General features: G+C 46.1%; 1 protein-coding gene across 4 annotated transcripts in view; it reads right to left on the bottom strand.

The window, feature by feature from the left end:
• slit2 (slit homolog 2 (Drosophila)) overlaps positions 1-16613 on the bottom strand; it is a 156114-nt gene that overhangs the window by 20879 nt on the left and 118622 nt on the right. For all 4 annotated transcript variants that reach the window (XM_035418964.1, XM_035418968.1, XM_035418966.1 and 1 more), the window contains 10 exons: positions 15062-15205; positions 9803-9969; positions 8639-8771; positions 5480-5548; positions 4758-4829; positions 4429-4500; positions 4027-4098; positions 2181-2344; positions 1112-1236; positions 607-704 (listed from right to left, as the gene is read on the bottom strand). In XM_035418964.1, the coding sequence (XP_035274855.1) occupies positions 607-704; positions 1112-1236; positions 2181-2344; positions 4027-4098; positions 4429-4500; positions 4758-4829; positions 5480-5548; positions 8639-8771; positions 9803-9969; positions 15062-15205 (1116 nt within the window). The remainder of the gene's footprint in view (positions 1-606; positions 705-1111; positions 1237-2180; positions 2345-4026; positions 4099-4428; positions 4501-4757; positions 4830-5479; positions 5549-8638; positions 8772-9802; positions 9970-15061; positions 15206-16613) is intronic.

Consider the following 16613-nt stretch of genomic DNA (forward strand, 5'->3'; position numbering starts at 1 on the left):
GACGTACCTCTCCCGAAAACATTTGGGGGGGGGGGGCGTAATCTGGCTGAGAACCAGCGGCCCTGTCTGCTCCTTTAAAGCAATCAGATTCGCCCGGTTGAGCTTTGTCCCGCAGAAACACGCCACAGAGGGGGGTGGGGGAAGGGAGGGGGGGCGTTATTCAGAGCCGCCCGCGCGCGGTAAACACCCGTCCCGACCACGGGGGCGCATCCCCGGCCCGGCTGACGGGGAGTAAAACCGCCTAATGAAAAAATGAATTATGCATGCTCGCTATCCTCGGGAAAATAAAACAAACAGAGAAAACACACAAGAAAAAAAAACTAACCAAAAAAAAAAGGTCATTACCGACGAAATGAAAGTCTAATAAATGTTTAAAAATAGGCTCTAAACTGCGCGCTGCTGCGAGCCTATTTTTATGATCCTGAACAATAAAACAGCCAAGAAATCCCCAAGTGCCCCCCAAAAAAAGGGAGTTATATCTGAACACAAAATACACACAAAATACACACGCATATTTCCCCTTAAAGCTGCAGGGGAGGTGCTTTGTGTAATTCAGAGACAGTGAGGAGTGACCCATGGTGGGTAAGAGGACGGAGATGTTCTCACCAGAAGCTGCTCTCCTCCCCCTCTTTCAGATGGCACGTTCCTCCGTTCTTGCAGGGGTTGCTGATGCAGGCGTGGATGGGAACGTCGCAGTCCTGGCCCTGAAAAATTGATTATAAACCGATCGATCAATACCAACAGATCCACCCAACGTGGGGCTGAACACGCCCACTTCCCATCCTAATTTAACTATCTGTAACCGCAGCCGTGTTCAAACGCGAACCCCTGACTGACGGGACCTTCCTGTATCCTGGGTGAAGCAATCAGCAATTGTGCATCACCCTATGGATCTACCAGCTACAGTCAACACTGGGATGGTCTGGATACAATCCATGGCGTTCATCCACGAGCCACAGTGTGGTGCCTTAACCGAATGAGCCACTCAGCAGCCTGTGCCATTTTTTAAAAATCAACGTGGGGCACTGAACAGAGGAGGTACTCATCTAACCAGCATGCAATGCAGAAGAGTGACTGAGGGTGATGAGCGATGAGCTCCTGTATGCCGTACCTTGAACCCGTACGGGCAGGTGCATCGGTAGAAGTCCACAGGGTCGTTGTTGCAGGTGCCGTCGTTTTTGCACGGGTTCGAGAGGCAGGGGTTGCACTTGGCCAGGATGCTCACATCCACAGGACCTGGAAAAGCAGACAGGAGAGCACAGGGGAAATTAGGGCTGACCTAAAAAAACAACAACCTAACAAAACAGGGATAGGAATGACACATCACCACTTTTTGGCAAAGAAACCAGAGAGAAGCTCCACCAATCATGGAGTAGGTTGGTAAGAAGACACAGAACAACCCTGATGGTGATTGGTTGGATACTTTCTATCAAAACTTCCCTTAATTGCTGACTGGAGTAGTGCCAGAAAGAAATCCACCAATCACTGTCTGGGTTGTTCTATTTGTTGGTAACCAACGTACTCTGTGATTGGTGACTTTTTTCTACGTGATGACGTGTCTAATCCCTATTTCCTGTTTCAGATCAGACACCATCACCACGGCGACACGCACAGGAGTGGGGTCCACGACGAGGTAAATAGGGAACAAACAGTCAAAAACGATGACACGTCCACCGTGGACCAATCACAGGAGAGGAGACCAGGCGCTGGCAGATGAGAGGCACTCATCTCCATATTTGGGATAGAAGGGGTCAAAGTTCAGGGAGGAGATGAAGGACACGTTCAAGGGAGGGCCAGGGTTCGAGGGGCTTTGACTGGGCCATTTTACAGCCTTACCTGTCACCAGGAAACCGCAAGGACCCAGTACGTCTACAGGATGTCAATTACACAGCATAAGGTCAAACAAACCTGAACATTCTAATGCTGATGTAACACTCACTACTGGTAACTGAGTGCAGTGGAGTTCTAGAACACTGGCTTAGAATTTTGGAAAAAACAACATTCTCAAAAACGCCTGCTCTTCAAAGAGTCGACGTCAGGAGCCAGAATAAGGGCAAAGCAAGGCAGTCAACAAGTCCCAACTGTAAAGGGAATCAAGCGGCTTCTCACGGGAACAAGCATGCGCCTCAGCTGATTGGCTGCTTGTTCATCTCTCCGGAGGGAGGGTCGGTTTGAGTTACCTTGGCAGGTGAACTTCTTGGAGGGCGTGGTGAGGAGCAGCTTGTCGGTCATCTCCCCCGGCCCGGCGCACCGGGCGATGCCAGGCTCCTTGTACCCGGATTTCACCCACTCGGAAAGCCACTGCATGTTACAGTCACAGTACAGCGGGTTGGCGCCCAGGGCTCTGCGGAGGGCGAGGAAGAGGAGGAAGAGTTAAAGACGAAGGCTCGCTCTCCGCGCGGCGCTCGCGTAGACATTATTTAGCGTGGGGGTGGGGGGGGGGGGGGGGAGGGTGGTGGGGTTGCGTGGTAACAGAGCCTTAATTGATTTCCCTGAACTGTTCCCTTGGTTTTGAGCATCTGCCCCCCCCCTCAGGGAAATGGCAGGGATCTGCTGATTAAACTTCTGCTGACATGAAAGATTCTGAACTTAATTCAAATCAATTATGCCGCCATTATGTCGTTAGATTTCCACTCTGGCCTTTGGAGAAGGCTTCGGGCACAATCAGTGCTCAAGAGCTGCAGCTGACTGAACGTACCTCACCTCCTGATTCCAAACATTTGCATATGCAGAACACAAACCGCGTATATTCAGCAAAACGGCCTGAGTTTTGATCCAGAGGGCAACGTGTGCGTGAGATTTTAATCATGCAATTTTGTGCTAATCGCTGCATCAGAGAAAGGCATTCTGGGTAATATCTGGAGGAGAGGGAAACAGAAGTCGATGAATGAAACGACCAGTCGGTAGTCTCCTGTCTCTCCCTGTCGCCATGGTGGTGAGAAGCTTTCCTGTTACACCTGTGTTTCGCACACCTGTCCTTTTGAGTTCAGAGCTTCTGATTACTCTGCCGACTGAGTTTCACTCCAACCGAAACAGGGGCCTGTCCATGACTGCCAATGAGAGGCTTTCAACAGCCTAAGCTGTCAGAAGAAGAGGCTTTTGAATAACCGCCAATTTCAGTTTCAATATTTCATCACTGACTAAATCAATATCATCACCCAGCAGGACTATAAGCACAGGGATTATGCGCGTGTGTGTGCGTGTGTGTGTGTGCGCGTGTGTGTGTGTGCGCGTGTGTTTGTGTGCGTGTGGGTTGGTGGGCGCCTTGCTTTTTTGTTTGTTAACAGTGGCATGTATAGGCATCACTGAATAATTACGGAGATCAAAGACATCCCTGTAAACAAATGTGGGGCCTTCTGTTGTGCCTTTTATCTCAAATAAGGAATTATCGTCTGTGTGGGAAAGACCACAGGCCACTAAAGCTCGAATGAGAGAAATAATACAAGTAGCAACAGAACTGCCTGGTTTGGTGGAGGTGTGTCAGGCGTACAGGTCTGAAAGGGCGGAGTTTGGTGGAGGTGTGTCAGGGTTACAGGTGTAAAAGGGCGGAGTTTGGTGGGGGTGTGTCAGACTTACAGGTCTGAAACGGAGTGTGGCACAGTGGGTAAGGAACTGCGCTTGTAACCGAAAGATCGCAGGTTCGATTCCCGGGTAAGGACACTGCCGTTGTACCCTTGAGCAAGGTACTTAACCTGCATTGCTTCAGTATATATCCAGCTGTATAAATGGATACAATGTAAAGTTGCTATGTAAAAAGTTGTGTAAGTCGCTCTGGATAAGAGCGTCTGCTAAATGCCTGTAATGTAATGTAATGTAATGAAAGGGCGGAGTTTGGTGGAGGTGTGTCAGACTTACAGGTCTGAAAGGGCGGAGTTTGGTGGAGGTGTGTCAGGGTTACAGGTGTAAAAGGGTGGAGTTTAACAGAGGTGTGTCAGGCTTACAGGTGTAAAGGGCGGAGTTTAGTGGAGATGTGTCAGGGTTACAGGTGTAAAAGGGCGGAGTTTGGTGGAGGTGTGTCAGACTTACAGGTGTGAAAGTGCTGAGAGGTCCTGGAAGGCGCCCTCTGGAATCACAGCGATGTCGTTCCCGTGAAGAGACCTACAGAAAGACAGGAAGTGTGTTTGTACTGGAGCCTCCACGGCGGTAACCATGGTAATGCTAGCACAAAAATGCCCCCCCCCCCCGGTCAATCCACAGCCTCTACAACTAAGTTCTATATTCAGACGTTATGAGAGCTCCATAATGTCTTCATAATGTCTTTCTAAATTGTATTTTTTTAGATTAGGTTTTAAAATTGCTTTGGGCTTTACTGCAGTTTAAAAAAAAGAAGAGCTATATTTATACTGCCTTTACGCAATACAGACAAACTCAGTTATTCTAACGAATAATACAGGTGCACCTGTGTGTACACAGGTAGAGAGCACTCACAGGAGCCGGAGTGACTTCAATCCATCGAAGGCCTTCACTGGAATGCACCTCAGCCGATTGTAGCTCAAAATTCTTTAAGGTGGGTAGGAAAAAAAAAAAAAACACACATGCATTGTTAGCCACACTACAGAGGTTTAAAAAAACGTGTTTCTGCACAAGAAATAAGGTGCTCAATCACTAAAGAGCGATGAGCAGTCATCAGCAGCTGGCAAATCAGTGTTGGGGGCAAAGGTCACATTGTTGGGGGGCAAAGGTCACATTGATGGGGGCAAAGGTCACATATATAAAGGTCACAGCAGAAGATGCCACATTGAAGAAGCCAGACTCACAGGGTAAGCAGTTCAGACATGTTACTGAAGCTTTGGTTGGACAAGGTGCTGATCTGGTTGTTACTTAAATCACTGGAAGAAAACAAGATCGACAAAGACAAGCATAAATACATTCCTACACACACAGAGGGGCCATTTTCAAGATCATGCTGCTGATTGGACGTTTCAAACCAGGGCAGACTGTTAATTCTTTAAGCTATAAGCTTACAACGTTATTCACAAGGGAAGCAGTACAGCATTTCACATTCAGTCTGAAGAGGGTGACTTCAATGCTACACAGTTCAACTCCAATCCAACTCCAACAGAGTACGTTTGCATCCAATAGGGACCGCATGTACTCTGTAAGAGTTGATTTAACACTTAACATTACACTGTGTGCATGCGCACCAAGCTCATAACTCCAAACTACTTTTCAGCAAAATGATCTATAAACAAAGAAAAAACAACAGGCAAAAATAATCAACTGAGCTCAAAAACAGAAAACCGACTCAAACACTCCCGTGCACCACACCCTTCAAAACGCAACAGTCTGCTTTTTGCCATTCCTTCTACGGTTTCACTAAAGTCATAAGGTTTGTTTTTAAAAGATGCATTTTTTTTCTCCCCCCACAACACCCTACAGAAAATTCTGCATCCAGGGAAGAATTACTTTAATTAATCATCCCCGAACGCAGTAAGAGGAAACCCAAATTAATAAAACACTTCAGTACGAAAGAACCTACATGAGTGTTAAGTGCCGGTAAGTGGAGAGTTCCTTTGGAACCTGGGTGAACTGGTTTCCATCCAGATACCTATCAAAGAAATTAGAAAACCAAGTTATTTTCACCGTTGAGGAAATTCCACATTTTCGGTGCTGCAAATGAATATTTTCTTTGGAACAGAAACAAACAACATCTCATATCCCCCCCCCCCCCCCCCCCAAAAAAGCCCAGCTAATCATTTCAAGGAACCGAATGCTTACTGGGATTATTTTACCACTTGCAATGCGCATTCCCCCCCCAACCCCCCCCCCCCCCCCCCCCCCCATTTTCAACGGCAGTGTCCAACAGTGCACGCCTCTAGGTAATGTTTAAAACATAAACATCTTTTTCATATTTGAGGACAAATTACACTGAAATGGAACTGTTTAGAGTGCAGTTCAAAGCAGGGCGAGCTGAAGGCAGCCATTCTCTCTCTCTTAACCCGTAGCTCACTTCAAACTGCGTGCGCCGAGTTATCCTTCTCAGCGGGGTTTGATCTCAGGCACTGGATTCAGGTACTGGGGAATTGTTTCAAAGGGAGGGGTGGGGGTGGGGGGCTTGGCATTTGGAACATAAACATTGCAATCATGGACTTCATCCGTCCATCTGCGTGTTTATCTATTGTTTCGCCATAATACTTCGTCAGTTAATTGTTTTTAGAAGCTCACCACAAGCAGATGTGCATTTCCCAACGGGTCGCATTCATCAAACGGAGCGCAATTCAATCTGACGCATGCAGTCACAATGTCGGACAGACTGTCCAGCTAAATGTACTTGTTCAAACTGATGTGCAGATGCGAGCAGTTTTTCATGAAGTGAACTGGTATGGGTTACACAATAGGCTATGCAACAATGCGGACACAAACAAATTTACTCAAATTGAAATCCGTTTGTGAATTCTTTTTAGAATTATAAATATACTGTATATTTGTGCAAAAAGGCCATGTTATATTAGTATTACATGGAGAATTTTGATATATTTTGAAAATAAATGGCATGTTTCAAAACTGGGCCAAAATTTTACGTTGCTTCATTCTTAAGCTAAACCTATGGCTAAAAAGCAAGTTTTGTTTAGGCAAAGGTGCGTATGAAGAGAGTTAAGGTAATTGCTATAGCCTACATTTTTATTAACGCTCTTAAAAAGTATGTACTAGAGATGAGCCACAGAAAATATCCTTGTTGTGGACTGTAATGTGATGTAAGGCACTGAAATCTCCTGAGATTCTTGCTAGGGTCAAAAATACCGCAGATATTAAATATACTGCAATATATTGGAAACGTGGACTTTTTGAAAAATATAACTTCAAATATATTTTTACAAATATATTTTTATAAATATGCCATACCTAAAAGCAGAAATTTACCGATATATTGCAGTATATATTTTATTTAAATATTTATTTAGATATTTTCCATCACGGTTAGCACATCCTCAAGTATTCTCTAAACGGAGCTCTAAGAGTTAAGAAATATGAGATAATACATTCAATCTCCGCAAAACAACCCCGCAGAACACAAAAAATAAATATTGGCGACATCTAATCAAGACATCTATAATAACGGGAGCCGGCGCCTACCCGCGCGGGCTTCCTGAGTGATATACGCTAATTGAACGGCCCTGCCAGGTGATGCAATCTGCGCGTGCAGACAGTAAGAGAAATGAGAGCTGGCAGCGGTAATTTACCGCGGGTGTGCAGACGCTGTGACGCAAGCCCTTTGTTGGAGATTAACCGATAACCTAATGAAAATGCTGGGTTTTTTTCCGTTTTGACGGATGTTTTTTTTTTAAACGCTTCACTTTGCGCTTCTTTAAAAAAAAAAAAAGAAAAAAAAAACCGCAAAAAGTGCTGAGTGGGCTCGTTTTCGCCAGATCATCACTTTCTGGTTTCAGACGGGGAGCTTTAATGTCCTTTTTTAAATGTCTTTTTATCGGCGCGCCGTTTTAAAGAGCGCCACCGCTTTGATTTGAGAAGCGCTCGTTTTCACAGGCCTGACTAAAGAGGAAATAAATCAGACACCGCGGGCTTTAACTTCATCACATGATGCGAGCTGATCATTCATCAGTTTTTTTTTTTTACTGCTACTAAATGATGTGCGCACGCATGTAATGGTGGAGAGCCAGCCTGCTCATATGATGTATGCATGTGTGCGTGTATTTAATGACCGGGAAAGCGGTGATTGTGTGTATTTTCTACGTGTACGCATGCGTGCAGTTTATGACAGTTTATGATGTGTGGTGTATCTGTACATATCCTAAATGTGTTCACGTGCGTGCACACGTGTTTCGTGAGAGTGTGCGTGTGGCAAATCTGTACACATTTTCAAAGGTTTTCATGTGCACACGTGTGTGTGTTTTTGTGAGAGCGTGTGTGTGGTGTATCTGTACGCACTCTGAATGTGTTTATGCGCTTGCATGTGTGCGTTTTATCATACATTGTGTGCGGCATATATATATATATATATATATATACACACATTTTTAATGCATTCACACGTGTGTGACATACGGCCTCTCAGAACAGTTCGTGAGCACGTCCGCATGCGTTGGTGCGCGTTCCCAAAGCGCGTGCGTGTGTGTGCGTTTCCGCATGAACGGACGGCGCCCCCTGCTGGCCACTCACAGCTCGGTGACCTCCCTGGGGATGCCCTTGGGCAGGGTCTTCAGTGAGTGCGTGGCGCATATATATATACACACGGCCTCTCAGTGCGTGTTCTCAGAGCGTGTGTGTGTGTGTGTGTGTGCCTTCAGCGTCCCAGGGGGTGTTTCCGGCGCCCCCTGCTGGCCACTCACAGCTCGGTGACCTCCCTGGGGATGCCCTTGGGCAGGGTCTTCAGTGAGTGCGTGGCGCATATATATATACACACGGCCTCTCAGTGCGTGTTCTCAGAGCGTGTGTGTGTGTCTGTGTGTGTGTGTGTGTGTGTGTGCGTTCAGCGTCCCAGCGGGTGTTTCCGGCGCCCCCTGCTGGCCACTCACAGCTCGGTGACCTCCCTGGGGATGCCCTTGGGCAGGGTCTTCAGTGAGTGCGTGGCGTATATATATACACACGGCCTCTCAGTGCGTGTTCTCAGAGTGTGTGTGTGTGTGTGTGTGTTCAGCGTCCCAGCGGGTGTTTCCGGCGCCCCCTGCTGGCCACTCACAGCTCGGTGACCTCCCTGGGGATGCCCTTGGGCAGGGTCTTCAGGGCCTTGTTGCTGCAGCGCACCACCGTGTCCAGGCAGGTGCACTCCGCCGGGCAGCGGGTCAGGGGCGAGCAGCTGCTCTCGTCATTGCCTTCGCGGCCGCGGGCAGAGGAAGAGGAAATAAAACACACGCTTTAATGCCCCCCCTCAGACCCCATCAAACCGCTCATTACACATTACATTACATTACATTACATTCATTTGGCAGACGCTTTTATCCAAAGCGACGTACAAGAAGTGCATTTTCATGATCGTAGACAACTGCTGAACACGGGTTCAGTAAGGTACAATTACTTATTTTGTACAGCTATTTCTAGCTGAGAACAATGAACACTATCCTGGTCTAACATCTGCAAAGCCAAACTAGGCAGAAGATTAAGCTAGAGTATTAGGACAAATACAATTTACCAAGAAGTGCAGGGATGGGGCAACATGTAACAAGTGACAAGGAAAAAGGGTTTTTTTTTTTTTTTTTTTTTTTTTTTTTTTTTTTTTTTTTTTTGTGTTTACACACACACACACGGACCGCTCTGCCACCCCGTCCAGCTTCTCATCGGGGGTAATATCATATGTGCTGCGTTTTAATAGCAGTGACTTACTCCCTCTTAAACCGCTTCATTATTAATGGCACTCTCCGCTTCATTATGACCTTTGATGTCGGCGGATCCATGAGAAGTTCCACTGGGGCCACTTAACCAGTTTACAATCAAGACGAGGCGGAGGCAAAAAGCTCACGCCCGCCGTGCGTGGAACAAGCAGCGCAGAACTGCTGAAAATAAGCCTGAACAGTAGCAGGGCGCATAAACACAAAGCTGTAGCTACATCTGCACATGCTACGCATGGCTTTAGCATAGAATATCAGATAGTAAGAAAAATGTATCATATTTAATATAACATTAATTATATTATTAATATATTATTATATAATATAATATATTATTAATATAAATATTTAATATATATGCATATATTACCCTTCTCCTTTTTTATTACATTTCTGTCATCCTACTCTTTGCTGCTACTAGTCTCCCTGTTCATACGGTTTAAAAAACACCTCAGGAGTAATAATAATAAAGCAAATGAAAGTAAGTTGAGTAAGTAAGATGAAGAAGATCCACCCACCATCGTCACAGGCGAAGTCCTGAATGGCCACATCCTGGATGGGGATCTCCTTCAGGAAGTAGGGGTTTTGGCATCGGGGGTTGCCCGTGACGATCCTCTTCTTCCTCAGCCACTCCCCCAGCCAGGCCAGGTGACAGTTACAGTTGAAGGGATTGGCCAGGAGGTTCCTATTGGTCGAGAGGCCAAGAAACAGGGGGTGTCACTCAACGGGCAGAACAATCTCTTTACTCTTAACAGTATAAACAAATGTTCTTATTTTCAGTGTCATTTCTGTTGTCATTGGAATGGTTTGCCACTCAAGAAAGCTGAAAGGACTTCCTGTGCGTTAGTGAGCTAGATGTTCTCTTACACGACTGAGTACACAGTAAAATGTCCACTGTTAATTCAACCCGGAGTGGAACACATAACATTTGGTTCCACTCCGGAATGTGGGACCAAACGTCACCTGTTAACACTGCTAGAGTTGAATTGATCAAAACAAATCAAAATTTATTTATATAGCGCGTTTCACAAACAATTGTCAAAATACACTTCACAGACAACCCTGGCCTAAACCCCTACAGGAGCAAGGCTAAGGAAACAGTGGCAAGGAAAACCTCCCTGGACATTTTGCTGTGTAGCACCCGGGTCACATGCACAATATCTGCCTATATGTTCAATGTTGTAACATTTTGCTATGTGAAAAATATGGCTACTTCATAAAAGATGAAATTTATCTCTGTCGGTACACTCCTGCCCGTCTGTCTCTGTGTATATCTCTGCATTCAATAAATATGGAAATGCGCAATACAAGAATATCTGTCAAACCATTTTAATAGTTTACAACATGTTCGCCTTATAACGTTTGTCAAATACATCACAAGGAGACGACAAAACAATCTCAAAATCTGAAGACACCATTTATCTGATAAATGCAACACCCCAAACCTTTCAGTCTCATCTTTGCATATAAGGATTGCGTTCTGATCGGTCATTCATCTAGTTACCATCCAGTTCTACAGCACACTGGAGATTGAACCAAATCCACAACTTCAAGCAGCTCAGTGAAAATAGCCCAAAACAAAAGAATTGGGTCACGTGAAATAAATTACTTCTCTGATTAGCTTTCAACACCCTACTCTAATTCAACACATAACCACTGTAACTAAATATAACTTAACTCTAACCCTAATTTCAAATGTTAATATCCTAAAATCTACCTATCGTCTATTGCACATTGTTTTTAAGGAGTAATATCACATGCTAGTACAATGAAAAAAGGCAACATGCAAAAGATAAGGTGGAAATCGAACGGAACGGAAAGGAGTGAAGGTCAGTGGAACTAAATTGCCCGCGCATCAACACATAATTTGTGTCCACCGATCTGTCTTTTCTACGTTCACAGTGATTCTATACTTCGATTCTATACTAAATTGCAGACAAGAGAATCGTTCCGGGCCCTGCGCGAAATTGCATTTGCAAAGGTGAATTTGAGGTGTTAGCAATTTTTTCGGCTAATTGAAACGGGCAGCGGTTTTGACGTGCTGTCAGAGCGTACCCAATCAATTAATTTAACCGGCCGATTAAGAGCGGATTGCAATCCATTATTGGACGTTTACTTAACGCGAATATTTGGCTGAGCTGTCAATCCGAATGGTTTGACAGGCCCGTTTTATTTATTTATTTATTTCTTTCTCCAATGGAGAAATCCTAGTCGCCCGTCCCAACGGATAAACGCGCGTTGCAGTCCAGGAGAAATTAAAGTGGGGAAAAAAATAAAAATAAAATAAATACATTTCCCAAAGCTGACAATATGCGCGTGAACAGAACGTACTTGAGAATTCCATTATTTATGAACGCTCTATCTACAGCCCCCAGGAAGACGAGCAGAATCTGATAAAAGCATTAAAATGACGGGCACTGTGCATAATATCTGCCAGGAAGCCTTCACTTATTGTCGGGCCTGTCATACAGAAGGGGGGGGGGGGGGGGGGGGGGGACTGTCAACAGACAGAGGTGCTTCTAATAACGCGCGGAAAGCACAAACCCGGCCGCTGCTACACGGCGAATATAACATCGCATTTACAGAGCCGGCGATGGAAACTCAGCGGGGAAATGTAATTAGGCGAACCTGAAATCACTCGGTTTGCGTAGATGTCAAAAGCCTCGAAGCGAGGAGAACGAGGTGGAGCTAGCTTAAACACTTAGCCTCGGAGACGTTATTATTCTTGGAAGCACCGTTAAGGGGCGTTTCGACGGCAAGAAGAGCAGGTATCAAGGGTTTATTTGAAATTGGCGTAATCCTCGTCTGCCGCCTCATTATAAATGTTTCGACATTAAGCCGGTAAACGGAGACAAAGGAGCTTCAGGTCACGTGGAGACAGGCCATTCAGGAAGCATACTACATCTACATTGTCATAACCACTCTATGATGTATTGTACAAATCACTCATAGATCCCGATTCAGAAAAGATCTCACACAGAGCTGTTTTTAATGGCCTTGTTATACGGTATAGCTCTGGTGATATAGCCTACACTATAAAACTACAGACAAGTTAATCTTATACAAAGTTTTATTTTTATTTTTTTCTTATGCAAAGAGTTACAGGAAGCAATGCCAGTTGCCTACAGTGAATGATTACCTGGACTGAAACGGAATGATCAATCAATCAATCAATGTCTATTGTTATATCCTCCTGAGTCCCAGCAGAATCAAGTTTAAGTATTACATTTTTTCTACTCTGTGGAAGTATCTTGGATGACAAAAACATGCTGCAGTGAAAGTATTTTGAAATACATTATTTATTTTATTTGTAATGGATGTCTCTTGCTGCACAGTCGAATGTAGGGCCCTTCAGATTAAGATCAGGGACTCGTGTCCCCCTGCATGGATCGAAAATGAACTGGTGGGTCTTAGAAGGACTCTTTTCAAAAAAAGGATTGCTCCAAAGCACCTCACGCTGGATGTTTTCCAGAGGGATTCAAAAATGCAACAGAGAAACCACAATTGAGCTGATTTGGGGAAAAACGGGGAAATTATCCCCCGACCGCATTTGAGAAAGCGTTCGAGCCGAGCCAGCCTGGGGAACGGTTTGGACACAGTCCTTCACCTCCTCCTCAAAAATCGTGACGGCTAAGCTGCGAGCAAACTTTGCGGTGACTTTTTAAGATTGCACAGATGTGCAAACTGGATGCTGCAGCAGTGTTTATGCTGGACGAGCTCCTCTGCAATTAGGCTTTCCACAGACGGTGTCTTTTTCCCACAAGGACAGATCAATCAATCAAATAATAATAATACCAATAAAAAGAAGAAATAATAATAATAACAATAATAAAAGTAATTTCTTTGCATATCCTTTTGCAACAACAGACCTCTTCCAGAGAAGTTACAAACTGCTCTGTGCTGTACTTTTCTTTTTTATATAAAAAATAAAATTCTAATAGTTTTTTAGGCATCTCTGCTATCATCAGCAAAAGTAGCTTTGAGGGGCCGACACTGCCTCCTGCTGGTGACAAGCGAGGCTGACAGTGAGTGCAGGGTGTGACAGGGGCTCTCATGTATATATCTCATTCTTTAAAGCACAGGTGTCAAACTGCAGACCAGGAGGGCCGCAGTGCCTGCGGGTTTAACTCCGGTCCTGGAGGGCCGCAGTGTCTGCAGGTTTAACTCCAGTCCTGGAGGGGCCACAGTGTCTGCGGGTTTAACTCCAGTCCTGGAGGGGCCGCAGCGTCTGCGGGTTTAACTCCAGTCTTGGAGGGGCCACAGTGCCTGAAGGTTTTTGGGGTCCTCTCGTCACAGGTGTTTCATTTAAGTCAACTGATTGGCTCAGGAATCAACACAATTTGTTCATAATTGGCCTTGATTGGCTGCTGATTGAAAGGAAACCACAGAAACCCGCAGACACTGCGGCCCCCTTGGGATTCAGGAGACACTGGAAGGGAGATCGGTGGGCTAAAATACACTTCTCACCTGCATCCAAAGTGTTCAAGGCTTCAAGGCCTCAATTAAGTATTTGCTACACAATTAAGGTGGCAATGACTGTGGAGTAATCTGTGCCGTTAGTAATGGTTGTATTTTTTGATTCTGCCATGATATATATTTTTTTTTCCCTGTTTCAGTCACCTCTTTCAGTCATGTGACCAGTACAGACCACCCGGTGCCAGACATTTTGCAGGGAGTATTTTTTTATTTTTCGAAAAGAATGAATCCTTTTTTCCTCCACCTGTCTCCACCGTCCTGAAGCCCACATTTTTATGACCACCGAGAAATAAAAGTGTGACGTGGCGTCTCCTCTGAGCGATCAGAGATAATCTGCGCCGTTTTTTTCCTGCCGTATCCCATGGTTCCCCTTGAAGAGAGGGGGATTCTGGGAAGGCCCTTATCTCACACACACACGGGGCTTCTAGGCCTCCTCCATCGCTCTAAATCCCACCCGGCTATCCTCCCTTTCATCGGCGCGAGCCGTCCGAAGGCTCAGACGCAAAGAGCTGTAATTCACTCAGCTTGCTGCAGACGGCTGCACGTCTGGCCCACAAACTAACATCCACAGCTGGGCTCTCTTTTTTGTGTGGATATTTTCCCTCCGTAAGTTTGCTCTTTTTCTGATGCTCGTGTGCTTCAAACTGAGCATCTCTGCTGAGTTGCTGCTTGGAACGAGCGCGTGAATATATCCATCCCGTCAGAATAGACACCCAGAAACGCAGCAAGTCAGATGACATACGCAGTCATTTCCCATGATGCACTCGCACTGGCGCGGGAGTAATGAAACGGTGCGGATCTCTGAGAACCGTTAGGACAGATTACACTTCGCAAAAACGTGGTTTTTAAGTCGTGTTCCTTTCTTCCGAGAACAGCCAAGAGGCAGAACAAACAAGCAAACAAACAAACAAATAAAAAAGTAAAACAGCGTACTCACAGGGTGGACAGAGAGTGTGGGGGGGGGGCTGTCCCAGCATACTCACAGTGTGGAGAGAGCATGGGGGGGGGGCAGTGTACTCACAGGGTGGACAGAGAGTGTGGGGGGGCTCAGTGTACTCACAGGGTGGACAGAGAGTGTGTGGGGGGGGGGCAGTGTACTCACAGCGTGGACAGAGGGTGTGGGGGGGCTCAGTGTACTCACAGGGTGGACAGAGAGTGTGGGGGGGCTCAGTGTACTCACAGGGTGGACAGAGAGTGTGGGGGGGCTCAGTGTACTCACAGGGTGGACAGAGAGTGTGGGGGGGCTCAGTGTACTCACAGGGTGGACAGAGAGTGTGGGGGGGGGGGGGCAGTGTACTCACAGGGTGGACAGAGAGTGCAGCGTGTCGAAGGCTCCCGGGGTCATGCCGGTGATCTGGTTGTCGTACAGGGACAGCAGGCGGACGGAGCTCAGGCCGGTGAAGCTGCTGTTGCTCACGCAGCCAATCCGGTTGCTCCGCAGCATCCTGCAGAGAGAGAGAGAGAGAGAGAGAGAAAAAAAAACACGCCGACTGTTACTGTCGCTGTCTCCCAGCAACAAGACAACCCCCCCCCCATGAGGACCGGGCTCAAGTCTTAATTAAGATGCGCTCACAGCCGGGCCTGTGCTGCAGCCACACCACTGCCTCAGAGGCAGGGATTACTCTGCATAATTATGGCGGCCATTTTGTAATTTATCTTTTTTTTTATTTTTTTTATTTTATGCCGTGCAGAAGATGCTGCGGTGGCCGTTACTCAGCTCTCAGTCTCGCATTAATAAACACGAGGGCCCGGGAAAGAGAAGAGAGGGGCTCCCATATAGGCCTGTGATTAATCCAGGACGCCTGCTTATAAGGCTGCAGGGTCTTCGCATTCTGAACGGCTCAGGCAATCTAACACAGTCAGCCGAACTAGCCGGCTAACACAAAAAACGGGTTCTCACAACGTTGCTGCAATGTTTCGGCAATGTTATAACACTGACCAAACATTTCGGCAACATTGTGAGAACGTTTCCCCCACCAGCCCTCACGTCTTCTGTGTTCTCACGGTAGTCGCATGCTAATTCAGCGCCAGTAAAGGAAGGTGCAGTCCCTGACCTTACCAGCTGAGACTAGACCTGAATCACTCTTTATTGATCTGCGGTGGCTGACATTTACAGCGAGCGATCAACACAAGGCAAGGCCTGGGCTTATTTTGATTGGCGGTGGCACTGCAGTGGGGGTATAGAGACTGTTCATAAGCCACTGGTGTATCAACGCCACGCATGATTTAGACTAGTCATGAGTACGGTTTCATGCAGTGAGGGTGATACGATATGACATCAGTAGCTCGCGGATTTGAGCCAATCATGTTTTCCTGAGGCGAAACCTTCAGTTAGTCAGCAGCTCTTTGGGGATCTCGGTCTCTCTCTGAAACATCTCTCTCGCCACAGGTCTGGATTAAACCGAATTTCTGAAACGTCTCTCTCTTTCTCACCACAGATCTGGATTAAACTGGATTTCTGAAACATCTCTCTCTCTCTCTCTCGTCACAGGTCTGGATTAAACTGGATTTCTGAAACATCTCCCTCTCTCGTCACAGGTCTGGATTAAACTGGATTTCTGAAACGTCTCTCTCTCTCTCTCTCTCGTCACAGGTCTGGATTAAACTGGATTTCTGAAACATCTCTCTGTCTCGTCACAGGTCTGGATTTAACTGGATTTCTGAAACGTCTCTCTCTCCCTCTCTCGCCACAGGTCTGGATTAAACTGGATTTCTGAAACATCTCTCTCTCTCTCTCTCATCACAGGTCTGGATTAAACTGGATTTCTGAAACATCTCTCTCTCTCGCCACAGGTCTGGATTAAACTGGATTTCTGAAACATCTCTCTCTCTCTCTCTCTCTCTCTCTCTCTC

Source organism: Anguilla anguilla, chromosome 5 (assembly GCF_013347855.1).
Source record: "Anguilla anguilla isolate fAngAng1 chromosome 5, fAngAng1.pri, whole genome shotgun sequence".
In the NCBI taxonomy this organism is placed as follows: domain Eukaryota; kingdom Metazoa; phylum Chordata; class Actinopteri; order Anguilliformes; family Anguillidae; genus Anguilla; species Anguilla anguilla.